Source organism: Silurus aristotelis, assembly GCF_946808225.1.
Source record: "Silurus aristotelis genome assembly, chromosome: 18".
Taxonomy (NCBI): Eukaryota; Metazoa; Chordata; class Actinopteri; order Siluriformes; family Siluridae; genus Silurus; species Silurus aristotelis.
In genome coordinates this window covers 6,098,064-6,124,871 of record NC_139591.1, presented here as the reverse complement: position 1 = coordinate 6,124,871, position 26,808 = coordinate 6,098,064, and the positions used below count along the sequence as shown (strand labels likewise).

The following is a 26,808-nucleotide window of genomic DNA, read 5'->3' as shown; positions in this document are numbered from 1 at the left end:
AAATTACATTTAGTAACTTTCTACGTTGCTGTCCACTACTGGTTGCACAGCGAAATAAAAAAAAATTCAAAATAATGTTAATCAGAATGCCAGATTTATGAATTAATTTAATAAGCAGATGCATGAGTTTACTGCAAAAAGAATAGTAGATCAGGATGTATTATATAAGGTAGAATTTCTGCATTATTGATGTTCAGTTAAAATATATGTATGAAATCTATTGTATGGCAATGTTTCAAAAGATTGTTTGACAGCAGATTAGATTTAAATTATTCTATTAAATATGTAATATTTTCTGGTGAACCACTGGCAGCATGACATTTGAAGTGTTTCCAAATCTATTTCAGACGTGAGTGTAATGTGCATCAAGTGTAGCGCACAAGTGTTGTTTTTAAACCACATCTCAGACCGAGGTCAGGCCAGTCACGGTAAAAAACCAGAGCACATATGAACTTGTGGCTTATGGTTTAATAACTGTTGTCTATTTTTTAAAAATGGAAAGAGGATGAGGCAATTTTAAATAAGCAGTGGAGATGCATGCTATGCAAATATAGTTACTGTGCTATGTACCAGATGGGCTTTAGATAGTATATCTACTATCCACTGTGCACCACTTCACGACTTTTTTCCAAGGCCTTGTCTTTGGCACACAGGCATTTGATATCGCTAAGCAGATGTTTACCGAAATGCCTGTATTACTTAATGTTTGTTATATCATGCTGTCCATATCTCTAATGGTCAAGACAAATAAAGAATGTCCAACAGCATCTTTACTTCCTCAGGAAACTAAGAAAAGCTCAGCTATGCTACCATAACCTTTAACGCTGTACTATTAAAAGCATCCTCACAAACTTCCTCACAGTGTTTTATGGCGACTGCACCATCTCAGATCAGAAGGTCCTTCAGAGAGAAGTAAAAACTGCACGATACATCACTGGTGTCTGACTACCGTCGATCAAAGGCTGCCAACACAAATGCTGCCTACAAAGAGTGAGAAACATAATCACCTCTTACTCTGATTATTGTCTGTTTACTTTCTTACCATCTGGAAAATGCTTCAGGAGTCTTCGCTGTCACACTGGCACGCACAAGAACAGTTTCTTCCCATCAGCTGTCAGCCTACTGAATGCCAAACTCTGAACGCTGAAGTAAACACAACTACTATCACTTTATCCTGATATCAGACACTGAACTGTACATTTCTACTATGATCTATGTTTTTTTGTTTTTAAATAACTACCCATTAGTGTACATTCCAAATGCTATTTTCCAAATGTTATTTTTAATGAACCTTGAGAAATTAGCTTGGAAAGTATTAAGTAAAGGTTTTTTCGTACGTTTTAAAATGGATAAAATCTTTTTGTGTGTGTGTGTGTGTGTGTGTGTGTGTGTGTGTTAATATGTGGGGTGGTCTTTATGCCTACAGAGTATATGTATCGGCAGATTGTGACCACCTTAGTGTGACATCAGATGGCAAAGAACTTTTCCAGTACCACACACGATAAGCTGTGTGAACGTTCTTACACAGTCCCACACAAACCACAAAAGCTCTCAGTTCTGACTTAAAGCTTATAATATTGCTTAACATTGGAAATTACATGTTCAAACATTTTCCTATAATCTAACAAAATTTAATAAATATAAACGGCTCTCCCTTTCAGATACACACCTTCATTAGCTGGAACTTTTACTCCCTGTCTTTATTTCAGCTGTAGATCACATTGATATTTTCCTTAATGTGAGTGCAGCGGTACTAATAATAATAACTATTGTACTGATAATTATAACATTAATGATTTTTATCACAATAAGGTGTAGAGTTTTTGTAGACGGATAGGATGGTGGACAGACGGGGCTTACTCTTATGTGCTGTAGTTTTCCGATCTGCAACAACTTCTGGAACAATATTGAGTTAGTGTCTGCTCTTGATAACAGCTGTATTTAACAAATCTGTGAGAAATGGTTAGCTAAATTTTAAGAGTGGGTTGTGGAATACCTTGTTACCTACAGGGTGTTACATCACAGCACCTTTACTACACATTTAAACAATTCTAACAATTAAAAATTCTCTTAATTTAGGACCTGTACTAACCAATCAACCAACCAATCATTAAATCAATCAATCAACTAATAAATTAATTAGTTCATTTATTTATTTATTTGTTTGTTTGTTTAGTTGAATCTTCTTTTTTTGGTTCATGCCACTACCCATATCATTCTATGTATTTGGCCTTTTCTCTTCTCACTCTTGTTCTAATCTAATCACCCCCTCTCTTCCTTTGTCTTCCTCTTTTATGTACACCCATGCACTCTCAGTAGCCATGGCCACTCCTCCCCATACAAAAGGACAAGTTTTATTTACATACTGTGACATCAATATCTTATATATATATATATATATATATATATATATATATATATATATATATATATATATATATATATATATATATATATATATATATTATATTACTATAAATGTATATTAATATACAGTCTGTACAAAATATATGTATAGTTGCAAATATGTGTTTTTGGATTAAACGTCAGAAATGTACTTCCTTTATCAGTTTTGTTCGTGTGAAACCACATGGTTCACTTTCACAATGACTTTATTTACTGCTTTTAGAGTGTTGGTACAAAGTGCTGTTATAGCAGTACAAATTTAGAAAACTTCACTGTTGTAGGGAAAATGCAAGGAGGACACTTTATTATTTGGATGTTTCCTCTTCTTTGGACTTTTGTTGGTAAGAATCTATATCACATGAACAAAAGTTATAAATGATTATATCTGTAACTTTAAAAGTTTTTATTTTATAATATCCTTTTATAGTGTAATTTGTATGAACATGATTAAACCATGATACTAACATATACATTTGTTAATCTTAAGTTTAATTATAAATGCACTGGTACATCTAACATTGTTTTGCAGGCAGGGGGGCTGATGGTGAGAGAGTGACTGGAGTGTTACATGGGCGAGTGGAGATTCATGGACGCTATGGACAAAGTCCAGATGTGGACAGAGTGGAATGGACTAAACATTCAGCTGATACTTCAACTAGGAAATTGATATTTATGGTTATAAAGCCAAACATTACTACATGCATAGATCCCTGCAGAAATATAGACTTTAATTTACAGACTATGACACTTATTCTGGTTAATTTGACACTAAAAGATGAAGGCACTTATGAGGAGAAAACTACACTGAAAAATAACACAATAAAATATTTTAATTTTATGTTGTCTTTGCTGTGTGAGTATCATATTTCACCTGTACTGCTTTTACTGAATATGATTAATATTCTTGGTACCTGCTTATCGATTATAAACATATTTTTGTATTTTGTTTTGATCCAATTTCTCCAGATGCATCCAACATCACTATTTCTTCTTCTCCTGGCTGTCTGACCCTAAAGTGTGAGATCTTCGGGGAGTTTAAGCTGCTGCGATGGTTCAGAAATGACCTTCCACTGCCAGATGACCAGAGATTCTCCTTCACTGAGAACAACAAGACCATGAAGGTGTCCAATGCAGTCAGATCAGACTGTGGCACATACACATGTCAAGTTTCAAATAAAAATGAAACATCAGAAGTGAAAGTCAGTGTCACAGGTGAGATATTTGTGCATTTCCTTAAAACGTCTTATCCTATAACTTTAATCAGGCTTATTATAAATAACTGGGGACTTACACAATACAATTTTTTTTAGAATTTTATTATTATTATCATTATTATTATTATTATTATTATTATTGTTGTTGTTGTTGTTGTCATCATAAAGTTATACAATTTGGCAGAAGTCTCATAAATACCTCAACAGCACAGTGACCAAGCAGGAAGTAACAAGTTTTTATTATTTCACATTTACACAACACTTCTTTAGGACTATGAGCTGAGGCAGTCTAACAAATTTCCTGCTAGTATACCACTGGTAAATAGTTAATAAAAATAATACATTCCTAAAATGTTGACATCTAACTACCATTATTGCTGCTACTCCACCCTATTAGTTTATCTACACTTTTCTTTCTACAGTCAGAAAACTCCACCACATTCCTTGTCTAAAGCCATAGCATAAACAGTTACAATGCATTAGTGAATGTGAAGTTCACCGAGTCCCCCTGAATCTTCTTCTTCTTTTTTTACTTCATATTTTCATTTTTGTTGTTATTAAATTTATTTATATTAAAACAAGTTTTGTCCAACAGACTGCTTATTTTGTCAAATGATATACTGATACCATTTACTCGCCACCTGCATTTATTCTTTCTTTCTTTCTTTCTTTCTTTCTTTCTTTCTTTCTTTCTTTCTTTCTTGCTTGCTTGCTTGCTTGCTTGCTTGCTTGCTTGATTGCTGAAACAGTTTCAATAAAAAACACCATGTTGTAATAACTACCATCTCCTTTTGATTCTAGGTGAAATTCCTAAAGTTTGTGAAGATTCTCCCCCATCAGATGCCTGGTTTTGTGTAAACGTCTAATCTACATTTGAATAATATTATGGTAAATATGGCAGCCATTACAGGACCATATGGAGTCAGAGTCAGCTAGAGTCAGAGTCAGCTGGAGTCAGAGTCTATTGGAGTCGGAGTCTATTGGAGTCGGAGTCAGCTGACTCCAGAGCTAAATACTATCAAATCTACTTGGTCATGCTAATGAGCTGATTTTCACCATGGTGAAAGGTCTACACTGCAGGCAGGACAGTTTAGCTCCTGGACCCTTTTACTACAAAGTCAAACTACTCTAATAGATGCAGTATGTGGTTAGCATTGAGTTTTGGCCCAGAGAGGATGGCAGCATTTCTGGATCATGTTCACGTATGCCTTTTTGATATTTTTACCTGCATTTGTGGATGTCATGGCAAACTGTTTCTGGAGGTGTTAATGAGTCCATGCAGTGATTTTAAATGCAGTGCCACCTGAGGGCCCGAGGATCATGAGATCGCCTTTTTCCCTTGTGCACAGAGATTTCTCCAGATTCTTTTAAACTTTTGATGACATCATGTACAGTAAATGATTAGATATTCAACCGTTTTGCAATTTTATGTTGTGAAACATTATTCTGAAATTGTTCCTCAATTTGTAGACACAGTCTTTCACTGATTGGTGAAGTCCTGACCATCTTTACTTCTAAGAGACTCTGCCTCTCTAAGATACACTACTTAGACCCAATCATCTGACTGGCCTGTTGTCAATGAGCCTAATCAGTTGCAAAATGTTTCTCCAACTGTTTAATTTGTTTCTATGTTGTGTTGTGAATAAAACATGGGTTTATGAGATTTTTAATAATTGCATTCTGTTGTTATTTACATTTTACACAATGTCTCAACTTTTTTTGTAATTGCCTTTTCATAATAGTAAACCCAAGCATAACTCATGCACAACCAGCAGAGGTTATGTAAAGTGGAGCCTTTAGAGACACCAGAGCCTGAAATGTCCCAGGCGTCTAACTTCATTTCCTACATTTACACATTTTTTTGTACTCACAAAGCACTCTGATTTTGAATGCACATCTGATGTATACTCACAAACAATTTATTGGTACTCCAGTGTGACTAAGTGCAAGGGAAATCTTCTCTTTAGAAAAAAAAGTTTCACCAAAAGCAAAATGAGCAAATTAGCATAACTGTACATTACATGTTCGGTACATAATGTATGTCCATATACCTGTTTATTCTTGTTGCATTTTATTTCTTTTTTTTTTTAAATAAAGAAAAGTGACATACAGTAGTAAATATTTTAATAATTTTTATATTTAATGTATTTTTATATGATAAACAATGGTCTGAATGCTCTCACACAAACCACACTCTCAGTACTGACTTAAAGCTTAATTGGTTGAAATATTTTTTAAATATTAAAATTACATGTTCAAACATTGAAATTTAATACATATAAATGGCTCTTCAATTCAAATACATGGATTCATTATCTAAAGGCTTTAATCACAGAAGTGATTTCAGCTGTAGGTGACATTGATAATATCCTTAATGTGAGTGGAGTCCTAAAATTAAAATGAATATTAATAATAATCATCATCATTTTTCAAATCATATTAAAGTGTGGAGTTTCCACAGCCAAATAGGATGAGACTGGTCTCACTGGGTGTATACTTCACTGGTGTTTGATGTCCCATGTGCTCTCCTTATAAGAACAGTGGGAAAAAAAACAACATATTATTATTATTATTATATTGTTTTTGAACCTGCAACAACTCCTTCAACAATAACGGTTTTGTGTCTGTCCTTTACAGGAGGTTTATTTTGCAAATCTGTTATCTTGGTGTGATAAAGGGGTTTCTATGGTTTAAGAGTGGGTTGTTGTGAAACACATTGTTGTCTCCAGGATGTTACATCAAAGCAACTTCACTACACATTTGAACATTTTAAATGTGTACAAAGTTAATTTAGGATCTGTACTGTAAGTTATTTATGTATTTTGTTGAATCTTCTTTTTTGGTTCATCCCACTTTTTCAATGTATATATCCTTATCTATTCTCACTCTTGTTCAAATCACCCATGGCCACTCCTCAATTTACAAGCGATCATGCTGTTTTATTTACATACTGTGGCATCAATATCTTATCAAATTACAAAAAAATGTACATCGATATACAATTTGTACAAAATGTGTTTTTGCAGTAAAATGTACACATTTTCAAATGTCTTTACAATAAACACTAATACTTCCTTGAACAGATATGTCTGTGTGAAACCACGTGGCACTAATATTAGCTCACTTTCACATTCACACTTTACTTACTGCTTGTAGGTGTCGGTACGTAGTGCTGCTCGATTAGTACAAATTTACAAAACTTCACTGCTGAAGGAAAAATGGCAGGAGGGAACTTTTTCCTGTGGATGTTTCTTCTTCTTTGGAACTTTGTTGGTAAGAATCTACATCACATGAACAAAAGTAAATTATAATATCTGCCACATTAAACGTTTTTATGTCATAATGTCCTTTTATACACAGAAAATGATTAAGCCTTGTTACTAGCATATAAACTTATATCATATTTTTAATCATAAAAGCACTGGTATATCTGACAGATGTGGACAAAGTGGAATGGGCTAAATATTCAGCTAATAATTCAACAAGGAAATTGATATTTCTGGTTATTAAGCCAAACAATACTACATGCACAGATCCCTGCAGAAATATAGACTTTAATTTACAGACTATGAGTCTTATTTTTGTTAATTTGACACTAGAAGATGAAGGCACTTATGAGGAGAAATCTACACTGAAAAATAACATAATTAAATATTTTAATTTCACGTTGTCTTTGCAGTGTGAGTATCATATTTCACCTTTACTGCTTTTACCGAATATGATTAATATTCTTGCTAGCTAGCTTATCAATTATAAACATACAGTACTTTTGTGTTCTGATTATGGTTTCGGTCTAATTTCTCCAGATGAATTCAACACCACTATTTCTCCTGGCTCTCCGACCACATCAGAGGTGCAAGTCAGTGTCACAGGTGAGGAATTTGTACATTCCCTAAAAATTGAATCAGGTGAATTCAGTCACGTTTTATTAATACTGAATATGATTAATATTCTTGGTGCCTGCTTATCGATTATAAACATACTTTCTTTCTTTCTTTCTTTCTTTCTTTCTTTCTTTCTTTCTTTCTTTCTTTCTTCACCACTTGCAAAAACACTAAATATATACAATATATCATGTTCTGACTCTCTCATTGATTTATTAAATTTTTATTCTAGGTGAAAATACTGAAGTTTGTAAAGATTCTCCCTCATCGGATGACTGTTTTTGTGTTTCAGTCTAATCTACATTTGCTAAAACTATGGTAAATATGGCCGTCATTTTAGGAGCACGTAATACAATCGTTGATTGTTGTATTATGATTTTCTTTTACAACACAAACACAGTTTACTGGTAACGACATACATTTAAGTCATACATCATATTTTGCAATAAAAGCCCGCAAGTTATTTAAAACCAGGTCAATAAGAATGATTTTGTTTCACTATCTGGCAGTTCTTTTCCTTCTTTTTTATAATCAAATCATACTTTTTGTTGTTTTTTAGGTCATGTGTGTTAGGTCATATTTAAATGAAAGGTATAACGATCCTGTAAATTATTTTATCTTTCATCTTGCCATTAAATACAAGCCAGTGGAGCACATATTGTTGAATTCTTCAATTATTTGTCATCTTAGCAAAACTGGAGAGTTAGAGTTAGGGCAATATTTAGATATTTATTTATATCATATTTATTTATATCACCCACTTAAATAACAGCCTGTGCTTGCAGGCAAAGTACGATAGTATGCTGCTGCAGGTTACATGCATCTTTAGCATACTGTTAAGTGCAGCAGTGTAGAAATTTTCATGCAGAAACTAGTATTGTGTCATTTGAGAAAGCCATACGGAAAGCATTCACAGCGCTTCACCTTTTCCACAATTTGTTATGTTACAGCTTTATTCCAAAAATTGATTCAATTCATTCTTTTTCCTCAAAATTCTACAAACAATATCCAATAATGACATTGTAAAAGAATTGTGTTTGAAAATATTGAATTTAATCTATTTTGGAATAAGTCTGTAGCATAAAATGTGGTAAAACTGAAGTGCTGTGAATACTTTCCGGATGCACTATAGTATAGGTGATAACCCTTATTTTCTTTTCGATCCAATACTAAGTACTTTCAAAGACAGAATCGATGACACTGATGCCAATAATTTTATGAAATGCTGTTGTTGTTTTTTTGGGTTTTTTTTAATTCATGGTATATTTTTATATTTTTCCTCAAAATATTTTTTAAAGTTATTAGTAATTTATCAGTAAAATCTTTCACATCTGCTCTCTGACTGAGTGACAAAATGCTAAATTGTTTGTGTGATGAATGGAGGTACAGAAAAAAGAAAAAATACTCTTTATTTACATTAACAATTATTAAAATTACTTTTCCAATATATATAAATCACTGACCCTGTGTTTTTTTCCCCGACTTCCTAACATCTCTGGTATATACGAAGAAAGATATTCACTGCCCTGTATTGTACATGTCAGAAGTTTCATTCAAACAGCGATATCATTTGATATTGTATTATGATTTGTATTATATGGTCAAAAATATGAAATATTAATATCAGTATATATAAAAGTTACAAATAGATTTGATGACTTGGCTCTGGAGGCACTATAAGTTATTTCAAGTCTCATTATTTATTCTATTTGATTTTAATTACTCTTTAAGAGCAAATACTATAATTAATGATCATTCTTTTCTGATTTTTCTTCCCTGTCATGTGATGAATGTGATGAACTGTTCAAAAATGGTAACTCCAAGCACATTTCATGCACACCCAGGAATAGTTGTGGAATGTAGAGCTTTTAGATTGCACCAGAGCCTGAGATGTACAACTTCATTACCTACATTCGCTCACTCATTTGTACCCACAATGTAGGGCTGGGCGATATGGCCTAAAGAAAATTTTTTGTTTTTTTACAAAAAATCCGATTTGCGATTTAAATCGATTTTTTCCCCCTGCTTAAAATCAATCTGCATATGACAAAAAAAAATTCAAAAAAAGTTTTAACTTTATTAAATAAAGTTTATTTACCCTTCTGGGATTATAACCCACTTTGGGTTAAAGTGCAATCAGAAACAACAAGCCAAAAAATACAAGATGGCGGCCCTGCCTTTGTAAACTGTGAAAATAGAACGTAACATAACATAAAATGAGCAAACCTTCAAAGAAAAATGTTTTGAGTGTTTAAATGTGGAACATGATTGAAAATGCACCTGAGGTTTTAAGTGATTTTGCCTTTACTTTTCTTAAAAACTCCACAGTGAAATGACTGTTTTATGAGTGTTTAAATATGGTGATTTAAATGATCTGATTTTTCTGCCGTTCTGAAGCGTCTTTACATGTATTTTGGTCGCTTCCACCACCCGTACCGTAAGTGTACGATTGGACGCGCAACACTAAACAAAGTGCGGCTGCTTAACCGTGTATTTTCAAAATGCGGCTGTCTTAACTTTACTTGGGAACAAGTTCTTCTGCTCGCTGCCATGTTGTTTGTGTATCTCTATGGCAAACGCGCGGGGGAGGGGGGCGGGTCTGAGTTAGTTCGAAACTATGGGAGCCCAGAGGGGAGCGTCGGCGGACATTAAAGAGAAAACCGATTTTTATTAAAACAGATCGATGTAAACTACACATTCGAGTTAATCGATAAAATCGATGTATCGCCCAGCCCTACTACAATGCACTCTGATTTTGAGTGTACATTCTCAGGAAAAGAAGTTTTACCAAAACCCACGTACATTTGATCTTCTGTATGTAATGCATGTCCTTACATACATATATTACACAATTAATGTTTTGATTTTAGGTTTATAAAGCAAAAAAATGACTTAATTTATAAGATCTATATATAAGAATTTATTTTTAATTTATTCTCATATAAAAAAAAATTATGGTGAATAAACATGACAGAAACAAACTACTGCTTTATAAGACAATGAAGATGTTGCTACAGGACAGGAGGAGACAGCCTCTCTTCTCCGTCGCATGATGTTTACGTCACTGTCTGACTTTGCGCCCTCGTTTTTATTCCCATGCACCAGGTAGGGTTTAGGGACTGAGTGAACGAGTAAACGATTTTAGACGCAACCATCCGGTAATATGCGTCGATCCAAGTCTCGCAGAAAACATCGCGAGATTAGGGTCGCTTGGTAACCGTACATCACATAGCTTTCATGGAGAGGTCTGGGCGACAGAAGGTAACCATGTTGCACAATAATTATATATATATATATATATATATATATATATATATATATATATATATATATATATATATATATATATATACATATATATACATTAACATGAACAACGACGCTGCATTGTTGCGTACGGAATTAATGTTAATTATCCCAGAATTATATTTGAACGCGTTGTAGCTAACTAGCTAAGCTTTGAAATTAGCTAGCAATGTTATCAATGCTAAGTCTTAGTAGCTAGTATGGATGCTGAGTATAGGATGTTAATGCATATATGCACCTATATGATGCACTCTACTGCCTTTTACTGATACTGATATTTACTGCATGATGCTTTCATTTATTAAAGTGTTAATTCTAATTATTTGGCAATTTGGCATTAACAAGTATCTTTAGAGTACATCAATTAGGGTCCCTGCAGTGTGGCTTATACAAAAGTGTTGCCATGTCCGCTTTTAATACGTGGCTTTGGATGTGACTTTAAAAAAAATATCACGTGTCCCCTGTTGTTATTCTTTTCCAGTGCATCGACTGACACTGTCTGCCCACAGGCTCATAAATATCTCTGCTGTAGTGTAATTCTGAACCCCCACATAGACCGCCTCCTACCTTCCCTTTATCAGAGAAAAAAACCCACTAATTCCAATACAGCTCTTACAATGCAATCCTTATGAAACCTTGTCTATAGAAACCATCAATATTATAGAGACACAATATAACAGGGCGTTGCATCACAGACAGGATTCTCATGCAGCGAGAATAAAAACTATTACTAAAGCAAGAAACCCAATGACCACAATTAAGCAAGTCTTCTTTTACTGCAGCCACAGCTGCACTGCCCATGTACATCATCTCTAGCAGAAGAATTAAGCTCATTAACTGAATCCAGGATCTCTGCATGTTTTCAATGCATTATAATTTTCCTGGGAATTTGAAATGAAGGCAAATTGTGGTTTTTTTTGTGCAAATTCTACAGAAAAAAAAAACTAAAAGTATAAATGGGTCTTAAAAAAAAAACTTGACAACTGAATTTGAATTGGACAATCTTTCCTTGTGATGTCCAGCTTTTCTTAAAAAGTCAGTCTTGTAAATTTCCTTGTAAGTGTATCTTGTAAGTAAATCAATTTCTTCTCCTCTGTCAGTCATTGCGAAATAAGAAAAAGCTATTAAATCCTCATAAATAATATATTTGAGCGTGCACAGTTTGCTACAGATGTGGTTTGCGAGCTCAGACTTGTGCACACTCTGATCATCCACTTTATATAGATCATCACTTTTAAAAAGAAATTCTGTGTGGTTTCAGTTTAATATGTTGCAGGCTCATTTATTACATCTATTTACATTAGTATGTATTAAGCTAAAATAATATTTGGATTGCTGTGGACTTGTGGTAGCTTATTTCACATGCAAGAGTTGCCAACACTAATTATAACTCCTTTTCAGACTCAGCTGATCGCCAACCAGCCATACGACGAGTCTCTGGACATCAATGACACAGAGGAAGTGGCCAGTTTATACACACCTACTCCCCGGCAAGCAGGTCATCTAAAGACTCCTAATGTCTTATATAATAAACCATATGCTGAATATAATGCTAAAATACAGTATGTTGTGATTTCAGTCTTGAAGAACACAAGCCGACAGCAGCTGACTAACATGGCTAATAGTGGTAGTGATGAGTTTGAAGATGGTACTAAGGTAAATGAGTCTGCTATAAGCTCCAGGAAATGCACCAGCATGATACCAACCTCAGATTGTGAGTGTCATTTGATACTGATCCGATAGTGACGCTCTTTTAGTACTCAAACAAACCCTCTGTACGCCTTAAGAAAATGTATCTTCTACCTTTATATGCTTGAACGAGTGATTAACAGTGTATACAAAATACACACTGTTGTTTATATATATGTATATATTCTGGGAAGATGTTCCACTAGATTTTGGAGTGTGCTTATGGATATTTGTGTTCATCAGCCACAAGGGTATTAAAAAGACAGCTGCTGATGTAGGTGAGGAGGACTTGGGTGCAGCGTTCCAATTCATCCCAAAGGTGTTGGGATGAGATCAGAGCTCTATAGCAGGCCACTTAAGATCTTCCTCTTCAAAGCATGTAAAGCATATCTTCAAGTAGCTCAGGTTGTGTACAGGGGCATTGCCATGCCATGCATGGTTGGGGTTCCGAGTTGAAGTGAATGCAAAATTTTATTTAAGCGCGTCTAAAGACATCCTATATAATTGAGTGCCTCCAGATTTGTGGTAACAGTTTGGAAAAGAACCACCTATAGCAAGAATGTTTAGGTGTCCCAGTACTTTTGAAAATATAGAGTGTGTATATATGTATATCTATAAACCTTGCTTTGAATTCATGCTGAAATTTTACAACAGAAAAAGAAGAGTCCACTTGCTAGTTCACGTGAAGCAACCGAAAATAATGACGACGAAGATGATGATGACGATGATGATGATGATGAATCTGATGAAACCGAGTCAGATGAAGATGATGGAGAGCCAGGTTTAGCTCCGGAAGGGTAGGTAACCCCTTGCATGCTATTTGTCATATTATTTATTTATTTGTTCGTTTGTTTGTTTCTTTTTTGCATAAAAGCTCACAAAAATACAAAGGTTTTACACATTGAGGAAGAAAAAAATGAGAAAACTTCAGATTCTGGTTCATAATACAGGCCAACGGGTGGTTTTGGAAATGTTGAAATTAAAAGATTTTTTATATCCATAGAGTCTCTTCTATAAAATATTACAATATTAAATGTATATAAAATATTATAACAGATTTTGCTGTCACATGTCTAAGAAACATAAACCAAATAATTACTACTAAATCTACTTAACAAAGACAAATGACCACATAATAAATGGTTTGTTTTATAATGAACTTTAAATTCAGTGGGCTCCGAGAGCATTTAGCCCTTAAATTTTTGTACACTTTGTTGTTTTATAGATTTAATTTAAAATAGAGCATATATTTTTTTGTCTACCAATTTAAACACAATAATCCATAACTTACAGAAAATCTGAAACTGAGATAAGTGTTCACACCATTTGTTCAGTCTCTAGTAGAATCATTTACAGCTTCCGGTTTATCTGGAGTATTCTCTACAAGCTTTGCACACCTGGATATCTGAATACTTTGAGCCCCCATTGAACTACACGCCATTGTTAGTGCATGTCCTAATCTTATATGGGCGCGTGTCTGCTTACAGCGCGTACGATCCGGCGGATTATGACCATCTTCGTGTCACCTCAGAAATGAAAGAACTTTTCCAGTACATCACACGGTAAGCTGTGTAAACGTTCCATACGAAGTCCCACAAAAACCACAAACATTCTCACTTCTGACTTATAGCTTAAATTGATAGAGCGTTATGTAAAATTGGAAATTATACGTGTTCACACATTTTCCTATAGTCGAACACAAAATCTTATGAATATAACTGGCTCTCCATTTCAGATACACACCACAGACTATTGAATTGGACCATAAGCTGAAACCTTTTATTCCTGACTTTATTCCAGCTGTAGGCGACATTGATGCTTTCCTTAAAGTGAGTAGTAATAATAATAATAATAATACCATTAATAATAATAAGGAATTCAAAAACTTCTTTTCTAAATCATAAAATAATTTTAAACCATTAAAACCTGGACATCCCATGTTTAAACATTGTGTTTCTTTTCTTTTTTATTTAATTTCAAGGTTCCTCGGCCGGATGGGAAGGTGGACGGACTGGGCTTGCTGGTGTTGGATGAACCCTGTGCTAAGCAGTCAGACCCCACAGTGCTCTCCCTGTGGCTTTCAGAGAACAGTAAACAACACAATGTGACTGTGAGTGAATTCACTCACAAACAATTGTCTGAAATGCAGTGCAGAAATAAATTTGAAGCTGATTTATACTGTAGAAACAGAGCCATGAATTGAGCATGTAGTTTGTGAGATAAATCATCATTCTTTCCACTGCGCAATGAAACACAAACGAAACGCAATAAAAATATTTTTGATAGGAGGTAAAAGTAAAGAGCATTGAGAACCCTCAGAAGAACCCAAAAGCTATAGATAACTGGATTGAGAGCATCAGTGACCTACATCGCTCCAAACCACCTGCGACTGTACACTACACAAGGTACAAATTCTACCACTTGGTACTGTACAGCATATAATAACACTTAGTATAGCAATCATTCACATCCTATAAACAAAATACCGATTAAACAACAGTCTGTACAGCAACATAAAATGGTTCAGGTGGTACAGCTGGTGTAGAAGAAAGAAAATGGCATCTTTAATTAGTTCCTGCATTCATTTCCTTAGACCAATGCCAGATATCGATACCCTGATGCAGGAGTGGCCACCTGAGTTTGAGGAACTTTTAAGCAAGGTTAGTTTGAAATCAGTTTCGCAAAAGTATTGAAACTAATTCTATTTATATTATTTATATTTAGGTGTGTAACAAATACTGCTTAAAAAATTCTGCCTGGGAAAATGTAATCTACTATGCATCTTATTATTTTTCCAAGCAAGTGTATAAATTGTTTATAAATTGTTTATAAATTGTATTTCTTAGTAATATCACTCTAAGGGAATGTACAGTAAAATAAAACCTGACTTTCTAACACCTGGCTTTCTAGCTTTCTAACTTTCTCTCTCTATCTCTCTCTCTCTCTCTCTCTCTCTCTCTCTCTCTCTCTCTCTCTCTCTCTCTCTCTCTCTCTCTCTCTCTCTCTTTTCCAGATGAACCTTCCAACAGCCGATATCAGTTGTGACCTTGCAGAATACATTGACATCATTTGTGGTTAGTGACACTAATTTTTTCCTATGTATTTATTCTTTTCATTTTCAATATCTGCATTACTTTCTATAGGTATCTTGGACATTCCGGTGTATAAGAACCGAATCCAGTCTCTCCATGTCCTGTTCACACTCTATTCGGAATTTAAAAACTCCCAGGTTTGTTTGACTTTCTGAGATATCAGATTTATTTGTCCCCACATTGTGCAGCTTAAACAGCTTCTGGAAAAAAAGTGTGTTTTAGAGTAGATTTGTTCCACAGTGATAAATCTGTTGAAATCTGTTACCAGCTTCGTTAGAAAAAGGGGTGCTTCAGTTAACACTGGATTGTGGTTTAACACCTTGCTTTTACCTACAGTGGAGATCTTTCATCACGGAACCTTTACTATAGATAAAAAAAAAAACATGTGAACATCTGTACTGTTATTTCCTTACCACTACAATGCATGTCTTAGTGTAATGGTATATTATCATTCTTCAAATGCTGTAGCTTAATTATTTATAAAGACCTTCCTACAACAAGCGGTATTGGCACATAGTTTTCAAAGCGAAACACTACGCGCTAAAAAGAATATTTTATTCGGTGGAAAAATCTGATAAACTTCTGCTTTCCTGTACATTTTCAAACGACGTCAGCGCAGTGCGTAAATTTGATATGTCTGTGCAAAACACCAGCGTTGCATCACAGCTGATGAGAGCACTTTACAAAAATATTTCTCAATCTCCTTTTCTTTAGCATTTTAAGAATTTGGCAGAGGGCCGCAAGTCCAACGCGTCATCCAGTCGACATGTTGCTACTGCAGAGACGTTCAAGCTAGAGTGATCTTTCACTGTCTCTCCTACCCTTTTGCTCTCTTTCTCTCTCTCTCTCTCGCTCTCTTTCTCTCTCTCTTTGCCACACACACACATGCCCGCACATAACCCTAACCCACAAAGACCCTATAAAAGAGCCGTTAAGCACCACTCCACACCCACCCCTCCCAAGTGTCAGCAGCATTCATTTAAGTTGTTAGTATGATTTATAATTTTTTTATAAAGTATTTTCTGTATATATATATAAAATATTAAATAATCTAGTTTTTACCAACTGTATGTATTGCTACACCTTTTTCTCTGTGCCTTGATTTTACAAATAAAAACTTTTTCCTTATAGACTGACTAATGCATCATTGTTCCTTCCTTTAACATGTCAAACCACGTGGTGCTGACATCAGCTCACTTTTGCAATGACTGTGCCTATAAGCATCAGTGTGTAATGCTGCTCTAGAAAGTAGAATTCATTCTAGAGTGTTTCATGCTCAGCAGTAAAATGAATTAGGATTATATTCACAATGCCAAGAGGAGACTTTTTCATTGTGATGCTTCTTTTTTGGACATTAATTGGTAAGAATCTGTTTTTTTTTTTTTTTACATTTCTTCATAACATACATTAGGCATGTTTAAGCTTTAAAAAACTTATTTTAAGATTAGATTTTATATTCATTGTACAGAATTTAAGTACTGAGCCTATGAAAGAAGTTTATATGCATGTTTAAAAGATTAGCACATGCTACCGGCATTCAAAACTTTATAACTTTTAATCATGAAAGCACTGGTATATCTGACATTGTTTTGCAGGCAGGGGGGCTGACGGTGAGAGAGTGACTGGAGTGTTACATGGGAGAGTGGAGCTTAAAGGACATTATGGACAAAGTCCAGATGTGGACAAAGTGGAATGGGCTAAATATCCACCTGATAATTCAACAAGGAAATTGATATTTCTGGTTATTAAGCCAAACAATACTACATGCACAGATCCCTGCAGAAATATAGACTTTAATTTACAGACTATGAGTCTTATTTTTGTTAATTTGACACTAGAAGATGAAGGCACTTATGAGGAGAAATCTACACTGAAAAATAACATAATTAAATATTTTAATTTCACGTTGTCTTTGCAGTGTGAGTATCATATTTCACCTTTACTGCTTTTACCGAATATGATTAATATTCTTGCTAGCTAGCTTATCAATTATAAACATACAGTACTTTTGTGTTCTGATTATGGTTTCGGTCTAATTTCTCCAGATGAATTCAACACCACTATTTCTCCTGGCTCTCCGACCACATCAGAGGTGCAAGTCAGTGTCACAGGTGAGGAATTTGTACATTCCCTAAAAATTGAATCAGGTGAATTCAGTCACGTTTTATTAATACTGAATATGATTAATATTCTTGGTGCCTGCTTATCGATTATAAACATACTTTCTTTCTTTCTTTCTTTCTTTCTTTCTTTCTTTCTTTCTTTCTTTCTTTCTTTCTTTCTTCACCACTTGCAAAAACACTAAATATATACAATATATCATGTTCTGACTCTCTCATTGATTTATTAAATTTTTATTCTAGGTGAAAATACTGAAGTTTGTAAAGATTCTCCCTCATCGGATGACTGTTTTTGTGTTTCAGTCTAATCTACATTTGCTAAAACTATGGTAAATATGGCCGTCATTTTAGGAGCACGTAATACAATCGTTGATTGTTGTATTATGATTTTCTTTTACAACACAAACACAGTTTACTGGTAACGACATACATTTAAGTCATACATCATATTTTGCAATAAAAGCCCGCAAGTTATTTAAAACCAGGTCAATAAGAATGATTTTGTTTCACTATCTGGCAGTTCTTTTCCTTCTTTTTTATAATCAAATCATACTTTTTGTTGTGTTTTAGGTCATGTGTGTTAGGTCATATTTAAATGAAAGGTATAACGATCCTGTAAATTATTTTATCTTTCATCTTGCCATTAAATACAAGCCAGTGGAGCACATATTGTTGAATTCTTCAATTATTTGTCATCTTAGCAAAACTGGAGAGTTAGAGTTAGGGCAATATTTAGATATTTATTTATATCATATTTATTTATATCACCCACTTAAATAACAGCCTGTGCTTGCAGGCAAAGTACGATAGTATGCTGCTGCAGGTTACATGCATCTTTAGCATACTGTTAAGTGCAGCAGTGTAGAAATTTTCATGCAGAAACTAGTATTGTGTCATTTGAGAAAGCCATACGGAAAGCATTCACAGCGCTTCACCTTTTCCACAATTTGTTATGTTACAGCTTTATTCCAAAAATTTATTCAATTCATTCTTTTTCCTCAAAATTCTACAAACAATATCCAATAATGACATTGTAAAAGAATTGTGTTTGAAAATATTGAATTTAATCTATTTTGGAATAAGTCTGTAGCATAAAATGTGGTAAAACTGAAGTGCTGTGAATACTTTCCGGATGCACTATAGTATAGGTGATAACCCTTATTTTCTTTTCGATCCAATACTAAGTACTTTCAAAGACAGAATCGATGACACTGATGCCAATAATTTTATGAAATGCTGTTGTTGTTTTTTTGGGTTTTTTTTAATTCATGGTATATTTTTATATTTTTCCTCAAAATATTTTTTAAAGTTATTAGTAATTTATCAGTAAAATCTTTCACATCTGCTCTCTGACTGAGTGACAAAATGCTAAATTGTTTGTGTGATGAATGGAGGTACAGAAAAAAGAAAAAATACTCTTTATTTACATTAACAATTATTAAAATTACTTTTCCAATATATATAAATCACTGACCCTGTGTTTTTTTCCCCGACTTCCTAACATCTCTGGTATATACGAAGAAAGATATTCACTGCCCTGTATTGTACATGTCAGAAGTTTCATTCAAACAGCGATATCATTTGATATTGTATTATGATTTGTATTATATGGTCAAAAATATGAAATATTAATATCAGTATATATAAAAGTTACAAATAGATTTGATGACTTGGCTCTGGAGGCACTATAAGTTATTTCAAGTCTCATTATTTATTCTATTTGATTTTAATTACTCTTTAAGAGCAAATACTATAATTAATGATCATTCTTTTCTGATTTTTCTTCCCTGTCATGTGATGAATGTGATGAACTGTTCAAAAATGGTAACTCCAAGCACATTTCATGCACACCCAGGAATAGTTGTGGAATGTAGAGCTTTTAGATTGCACCAGAGCCTGAGATGTACAACTTCATTACCTACATTCGCTCACTCATTTGTACCCACAATGTAGGGCTGGGCGATATGGCCTAAAGAAAATCCCCGTTTTTTTTTGTTTTTTTTACAAAAAATCCGATTTGCGATTTAAATCGATTTTTTCCCCCTGCTTAAAATCAATCTGCATATGACAAAAAAAAATTCAAAAAAAGTTTTAACTTTATTAAATAAAGTTTATTTACCCTTCTGGGATTATAACCCACTTTGGGTTAAAGTGCAATCAGAAACAACAAGCCAAAAAATACAAGATGGCGGCCCTGCCTTTGTAAACTGTGAAAATAGAACGTAACATAACATAAAATGAGCAAACCTTCAAAGAAAAATGTTTTGAGTGTTTAAATGTGGAACATGATTGAAAATGCACCTGAGGTTTTAAGTGATTTTGCCTTTACTTTTCTTAAAAACTCCACAGTGAAATGACTGTTTTATGAGTGTTTAAATATGGTGATTTAAATGATCTGATTTTTCTGCCGTTCTGAAGCGTCTTTACATGTATTTTGGTCGCTTCCACCACCCGTACCGTAAGTGTACGATTGGACGCGCAACACTAAACAAAGTGCGGCTGCTTAACCGTGTATTTTCAAAATGCGGCTGTCTTAACTTTACTTGGGAACAAGTTCTTCTGCTCGCTGCCATGTTGTTTGTGTATCTCTATGGCAAACGCGCGGGGGAGGGGGGCGGGTCTGAGTTCGTTCGAAACTATGGGAGCCCAGAGGGGAGCGTCGGCGGACATTAAAGAGAAAACCGATTTTTATTAAAACAGATCGATGTAAACTACACATTCGAGTTAATCGATGTATCGCCCAGCCCTACCACAATGCACTCTGATTTTGAGTGTACATTCTCAGGAAAAGAAGTTTTACCAAAACCCACGTACATTTGATCTTCTGTATGTAATGCATGTCCTTACATACATATATTACACAATTAATGTTTTGATTTTAGGTTTATAAAGCAAAAAAATGACTTAATTTATAAGATCTATATATAAGAATTTATTTTTAATTTATTCTCATATAAAAAAAAATTATGGTGAATAAACATGACAGAAACAAACTACTGCTTTATAAGACAATGAAGATGTTGCTACAGGACAGGAGGAGACAGCCTCTCTTCTCCGTCGCATGATGTTTACGTCACTGTCTGACTTTGCGCCCTCGTTTTTATTCCCATGCACCAGGTAGGGTTTAGGGACTGAGTGAACGAGTAAACGATTTTAGACGCAACCATCCGGTAATATGCGTCGATCCAAGTCTCGCAGAAAACATCGCGAGATTAGGGTCGCTTGGTAACCGTACATCACATAGCTTTCATGGAGAGGTCTGGGCGACAGAAGGTAACCATGTTGCACAATAATTTATATATATATATATATATATATATATATATATATATATATATATATATATATATATATATATATATATACATTAACATGAACAACGACGCTGCATTGTTGCGTACGGAATTAATGTTAATTATCCCAGAATTATATTTGAACGCGTTGTAGCTAACTAGCTAAGCTTTGAAATTAGCTAGCAATGTTATCAATGCTAAGTCTTAGTAGCTAGTATGGATGCTGAGTATAGGATGTTATACATATATGCACCTATATGATGCACTCTACTGCCTTTTACTGATACTGATATTTACTGCATGATGCTTTCATTTATTAAAGTGTTAATTCTAATTATTTGGCAATTTGGCATTAACAAGTATCTTTAGAGTACATCAATTAGGGTCCCTGCAGTGTGGCTTATACAAAAGTGTTGCCATGTCCGCTTTTAATACGTGGCTTTGGATGTGACTTTAAAAAAAATATCACGTGTCCCCTGTTGTTATTCTTTTCCAGTGCATCGACTGACACTGTCTGCCCACAGGCTCATAAATATCTCTGCTGTAGTGTAATTCTGAACCCCCACATAGACCGCCTCCTACCTTCCCTTTATCAGAGAAAAAAACCCACTAATTCCAATACAGCTCTTACAATGCAATCCTTATGAAACCTTGTCTATAGAAACCATCAATATTATAGAGACACAATATAACAGGGCGTTGCATCACAGACAGGATTCTCATGCAGCGAGAATAAAAACTATTACTAAAGCAAGAAACCCAATGACCACAATTAAGCAAGTCTTCTTTTACTGCAGCCACAGCTGCACTGCCCATGTACATCATCTCTAGCAGAAGAATTAAGCTCATTAACTGAATCCAGGATCTCTGCATGTTTTCAATGCATTATAATTTTCCTGGGAATTTGAAATGAAGGCAAATTGTGGTTTTTTTTGTGCAAATTCTACAGAAAAAAAAAACTAAAAGTATAAATGGGTCTTAAAAAAAAAACTTGACAACTGAATTTGAATTGGACAATCTTTCCTTGTGATGTCCAGCTTTTCTTAAAAAGTCAGTCTTGTAAATTTCCTTGTAAGTGTATCTTGTAAGTAAATCAATTTCTTCTCCTCTGTCAGTCATTGCGAAATAAGAAAAAGCTATTAAATCCTCATAAATAATATATTTGAGCGTGCACAGTTTGCTACAGATGTGGTTTGCGAGCTCAGACTTGTGCACACTCTGATCATCCACTTTATATAGATCATCACTTTTAAAAAGAAATTCTGTGTGGTTTCAGTTTAATATGTTGCAGGCTCATTTATTACATCTATTTACATTAGTATGTATTAAGCTAAAATAATATTTGGATTGCTGTGGACTTGTGGTAGCTTATTTCACATGCAAGAGTTGCCAACACTAATTATAACTCCTTTTCAGACTCAGCTGATCGCCAACCAGCCATACGACGAGTCTCTGGACATCAATGACACAGAGGAAGTGGCCAGTTTATACACACCTACTCCCCGGCAAGCAGGTCATCTAAAGACTCCTAATGTCTTATATAATAAACCATATGCTGAATATAATGCTAAAATACAGTATGTTGTGATTTCAGTCTTGAAGAACACAAGCCGACAGAAGCTGACTAACATGGCTAATAGTGGTAGTGATGAGTTTGAAGATGGTACTAAGGTAAATGAGTCTGCTATAAGCTCCAGGAAATGCACCAGCATGATACCAACCTCAGATTGTGAGTGTCATTTGATACTGATCCGATAGTGACGCTCTTTTAGTACTCAAACAAACCCTCTGTACGCCTTAAGAAAATGTATCTTCTACCTTTATATGCTTGAACGAGTGATTAACAGTGTATACAAAATACACACTGTTGTTTATATATATGTATATATTCTGGGAAGATGTTCCACTAGATTTTGGAGTGTGCTTATGGATATTTGTGTTCATCAGCCACAAGGGTATTAAAAAGACAGCTGCTGATGTAGGTGAGGAGGACTTGGGTGCAGCGTTCCAATTCATCCCAAAGGTGTTGGGATGAGATCAGAGCTCTATAGCAGGCCACTTAAGATCTTCCTCTTCAAAGCATGTAAAGCATATCTTCAAGTAGCTCAGGTTGTGTACAGGGGCATTGCCATGCCATGCATGGTTGGGGTTCCGAGTTGAAGTGAATGCAAAATTTTATTTAAGCGCGTCTAAAGACATCCTATATAATTGAGTGCCTCCAGATTTGTGGTAACAGTTTGGAAAAGAACCACCTATAGCAAGAATGTTTAGGTGTCCCAGTACTTTTGAAAATATAGAGTGTGTATATATGTATATCTATAAACCTTGCTTTGAATTCATGCTGAAATTTTACAACAGAAAAAGAAGAGTCCACTTGCTAGTTCACGTGAAGCAACCGAAAATAATGACGACGAAGATGATGATGACGATGATGATGATGATGATGAATCTGATGAAACCGAGTCAGATGAAGATGATGGAGAGCCAGGTTTAGCTCCGGAAGGGTAGGTAACCCCTTGCATGCTATTTGTCATATTATTTATTTATTTGTTCGTTTGTTTGTTTCTTTTTTGCATAAAAGCTCACAAAAATACAAAGGTTTTACACATTGAGGAAGAAAAAAATGAGAAAACTTCAGATTCTGGTTCATAATACAGGCCAACGGGTGGTTTTGGAAATGTTGAAATTAAAAGATTTTTTATATCCATAGAGTCTCTTCTATAAAATATTACAATATTAAATGTATATAAAATATTATAACAGATTTTGCTGTCACATGTCTAAGAAACATAAACCAAATAATTACTACTAAATCTACTTAACAAAGACAAATGACCACATAATAAATGGTTTGTTTTATAATGAACTTTAAATTCAGTGGGCTCCGAGAGCATTTAGCCCTTAAATTTTTGTACACTTTGTTGTTTTATAGATTTAATTTAAAATAGAGCATATATTTTTTTGTCTACCAATTTAAACACAATAATCCATAACTTACAGAAAATCTGAAACTGAGATAAGTGTTCACACCATTTGTTCAGTCTCTAGTAGAATCATTTACAGCTTCCGGTTTATCTGGAGTATTCTCTACAAGCTTTGCACACCTGGATATCTGAATACTTTGAGCCCCCATTGAACTACACGCCATTGTTAGTGCATGTCCTAATCTTATATGGGCGCGTGTCTGCTTACAGCGCGTACGATCCGGCGGATTATGACCATCTTCGTGTCACCTCAGAAATGAAAGAACTTTTCCAGTACATCACACGGTAAGCTGTGTAAACGTTCCATACGAAGTCCCACAAAAACCACAAACATTCTCACTTCTGACTTATAGCTTAAATTGATAGAGCGTTATGTAAAATTGGAAATTATACGTGTTCACACATTTTCCTATAGTCGAACACAAAATCTTATGAATATAACTGGCTCTCCATTTCAGATACACACCACAGACTATTGAATTGGACCATAAGCTGAAACCTTTTATTCCTGACTTTATTCCAGCTGTAGGCGACATTGATGCTTTCCTTAAAGTGAGTAGTAATAATAATAATAATAATACCATTAATAATAATAAGGAATTCAAAAACTTCTTTTCTAAATCATAAAATAATTTTAAACCATTAAAACCTGGACATCCCATGTTTAAACATTGTGTTTCTTTTCTTTTTTATTTAATTTCAAGGTTCCTCGGCCGGATGGGAAGGTGGACGGACTGGGCTTGCTGGTGTTGGATGAACCCTGTGCTAAGCAGTCAGACCCCACAGTGCTCTCCCTGTGGCTTTCAGAGAACAGTAAACAACACAATGTGACTGTGAGTGAATTCACTCACAAACAATTGTCTGAAATGCAGTGCAGAAATAAATTTGAAGCTGATTTATACTGTAGAAACAGAGCCATGAATTGAGCATGTAGTTTGTGAGATAAATCATCATTCTTTCCACTGCGCAATGAAACACAAACGAAACGCAATAAAAATATTTTTGATAGGAGGTAAAAGTAAAGAGCATTGAGAACCCTCAGAAGAACCCAAAAGCTATAGATAACTGGATTGAGAGCATCAGTGACCTACATCGCTCCAAACCACCTGCGACTGTACACTACACAAGGTACAAATTCTACCACTTGGTACTGTACAGCATATAATAACACTTAGTATAGCAATCATTCACATCCTATAAACAAAATACCGATTAAACACAGTCTGTACAGCAACATAAAATGGTTCAGGTGGTACAGCTGGTGTAGAAGAAAGAAAATGGCATCTTTAATTAGTTCCTGCATTCATTTCCTTAGACCAATGCCAGATATCGATACCCTGATGCAGGAGTGGCCACCTGAGTTTGAGGAACTTTTAAGCAAGGTTAGTTTGAAATCAGTTTCGCAAAAGTATTGAAACTAATTCTATTTATATTATTTATATTTAGGTGTGTAACAAATACTGCATAAAAAATTCTGCCTGGGAAAATGTAATCTACTATGCATCTTATTATTTTTCCAAGCAAGTGTATAAATTGTTTATAAATTGTTTATAAATTGTATTTCTTAGTAATATCACTCTAAGGGAATGTACAGTAAAATAAAACCTGACTTTCTAACACCTGGCTTTCTAGCTTTCTAACTTTCTCTCTCTCTCTCTCTCTCTCTCTCTCTCTCTCTCTCTCTCTCTCTCTCTCTCTCTCTCTTTTCCAGATGAACCTTCCAACAGCCGATATCAGTTGTGACCTTGCAGAATACATTGACATCATTTGTGGTTAGTGACACTAATTTTTTCCTATGTATTTATTCTTTTCATTTTCAATATCTGCATTACTTTCTATAGGTATCTTGGACATTCCGGTGTATAAGAACCGAATCCAGTCTCTCCATGTCCTGTTCACACTCTATTCGGAATTTAAAAACTCCCAGGTTTGTTTGACTTTCTGAGATATCAGATTTATTTGTCCCCACATTGTGCAGCTTAAACAGCTTCTGGAAAAAAAGTGTGTTTTAGAGTAGATTTGTTCCACAGTGATAAATCTGTTGAAATCTGTTACCAGCTTCGTTAGAAAAAGGGGTGCTTCAGTTAACACTGGATTGTGGTTTAACACCTTGCTTTTACCTACAGTGGAGATCTTTCATCACGGAACCTTTACTATAGATAAAAAAAAAAACATGTGAACATCTGTACTGTTATTTCCTTACCACTACAATGCATGTCTTAGTGTAATGGTATATTATCATTCTTCAAATGCTGTAGCTTAATTATTTATAAAGACCTTCCTACAACAAGCGGTATTGGCACATAGTTTTCAAAGCGAAACACTACGCGCTAAAAAGAATATTTTATTCGGTGGAAAAATCTGATAAACTTCTGCTTTCCTGTACATTTTCAAACGACGTCAGCGCAGTGCGTAAATTTGATATGTCTGTGCAAAACACCAGCGTTGCATCACAGCTGATGAGAGCACTTTACAAAAATATTTCTCAATCTCCTTTTCTTTAGCATTTTAAGAATTTGGCAGAGGGCCGCAAGTCCAACGCGTCATCCAGTCGACATGTTGCTACTGCAGAGACGTTCAAGCTAGAGTGATCTTTCACTGTCTCTCCTACCCTTTTGCTCTCTTTCTCTCTCTCTCGCTCTCTTTCTCTCTCTCTTTGCCACACACACACATGCCCGCACATAACCCTAACCCACAAAGACCCTATAAAAGAGCCGTTAAGCACCACTCCACACCCACCCCTCCCAAGTGTCAGCAGCATTCATTTAAGTTGTTAGTATGATTTATAATTTTTTTATAAAGTATTTTCTGTATATATAT

General features: G+C 34.7%; 3 protein-coding genes and 1 long non-coding RNA gene across 4 annotated transcripts; all 4 read left to right on the top strand.

Annotated features, from left to right (window-relative positions):
• The first annotated feature begins 2,556 nt into the window (after positions 1-2,556).
• On the top strand, positions 2,557-4,868 carry LOC310741297 (cell adhesion molecule CEACAM1-like). The gene is made up of 4 exons (XM_083568942.1): positions 2,557-2,747; positions 2,936-3,259; positions 3,373-3,618; positions 4,422-4,868. The coding sequence occupies exons 1-4, from the start codon at positions 2,693-2,695 to the stop codon at positions 4,484-4,486; spliced, it is 690 nt and encodes a 229-aa protein (XP_083425068.1). The 5' UTR covers positions 2,557-2,692; the 3' UTR covers positions 4,487-4,868.
• A 5,740-nt stretch (positions 4,869-10,608) lies between these two features.
• Positions 10,609-16,727, top strand: LOC310741282 (intraflagellar transport protein 46 homolog). The gene is made up of 12 exons (XM_083568918.1): positions 10,609-10,765; positions 12,212-12,308; positions 12,390-12,466; positions 13,154-13,296; positions 13,987-14,061; positions 14,235-14,328; positions 14,481-14,609; positions 14,786-14,904; positions 15,093-15,159; positions 15,513-15,573; positions 15,643-15,728; positions 16,306-16,727. The coding sequence occupies exons 1-12, from the start codon at positions 10,742-10,744 to the stop codon at positions 16,390-16,392; spliced, it is 1,059 nt and encodes a 352-aa protein (XP_083425044.1). The 5' UTR covers positions 10,609-10,741; the 3' UTR covers positions 16,393-16,727.
• Positions 16,728-16,807: 80 nt separating this feature from the next.
• Positions 16,808-18,331, top strand: LOC310741003. The gene is made up of 3 exons (XR_014537813.1): positions 16,808-16,952; positions 17,187-17,702; positions 17,955-18,331. It is a non-coding gene; the product is annotated as an uncharacterized lncRNA (long non-coding RNA).
• Positions 18,332-20,833: 2,502 nt separating this feature from the next.
• On the top strand, positions 20,834-26,807 carry LOC310740759 (intraflagellar transport protein 46 homolog). The gene is made up of 12 exons (XM_083567767.1): positions 20,834-20,984; positions 22,421-22,517; positions 22,599-22,675; positions 23,363-23,508; positions 24,199-24,273; positions 24,447-24,540; positions 24,693-24,821; positions 24,998-25,116; positions 25,304-25,370; positions 25,700-25,760; positions 25,830-25,915; positions 26,493-26,807. The coding sequence occupies exons 1-12, from the start codon at positions 20,961-20,963 to the stop codon at positions 26,577-26,579; spliced, it is 1,062 nt and encodes a 353-aa protein (XP_083423893.1). The 5' UTR covers positions 20,834-20,960; the 3' UTR covers positions 26,580-26,807.
• The last annotated feature ends 1 nt before the right edge of the window (position 26,808 follows it).

Excerpts from the sequence above, each read along its gene's own strand:
- LOC310741297 (XM_083568942.1), top strand. The coding sequence starts at position 2,693 with ATGCAAGGAGGACACTTTATTATTTGGATGTTTCCTCTTCTTTGGACT. Across the intron at positions 2,748-2,935 it reads TCTTCTTTGGACTTTTGTTG|GCAGGGGGGCTGATGGTGAG; the intron begins GTAAGAATCTAT and ends ATTGTTTTGCAG. Across the intron at positions 3,619-4,421 it reads AGTGAAAGTCAGTGTCACAG|GTGAAATTCCTAAAGTTTGT; the intron begins GTGAGATATTTG and ends TTTTGATTCTAG.
- LOC310741282 (XM_083568918.1), top strand. The coding sequence starts at position 10,742 with ATGGAGAGGTCTGGGCGACAGAAG. Across the intron at positions 14,905-15,092 it reads GCGACTGTACACTACACAAG|ACCAATGCCAGATATCGATA; the intron begins GTACAAATTCTA and ends TCATTTCCTTAG. Across the intron at positions 15,729-16,305 it reads CGGAATTTAAAAACTCCCAG|CATTTTAAGAATTTGGCAGA; the intron begins GTTTGTTTGACT and ends CCTTTTCTTTAG.
- LOC310740759 (XM_083567767.1), top strand. The coding sequence starts at position 20,961 with ATGGAGAGGTCTGGGCGACAGAAG. Across the intron at positions 20,985-22,420 it reads AGAGGTCTGGGCGACAGAAG|ACTCAGCTGATCGCCAACCA; the intron begins GTAACCATGTTG and ends ACTCCTTTTCAG. Across the intron at positions 25,916-26,492 it reads CGGAATTTAAAAACTCCCAG|CATTTTAAGAATTTGGCAGA; the intron begins GTTTGTTTGACT and ends CCTTTTCTTTAG.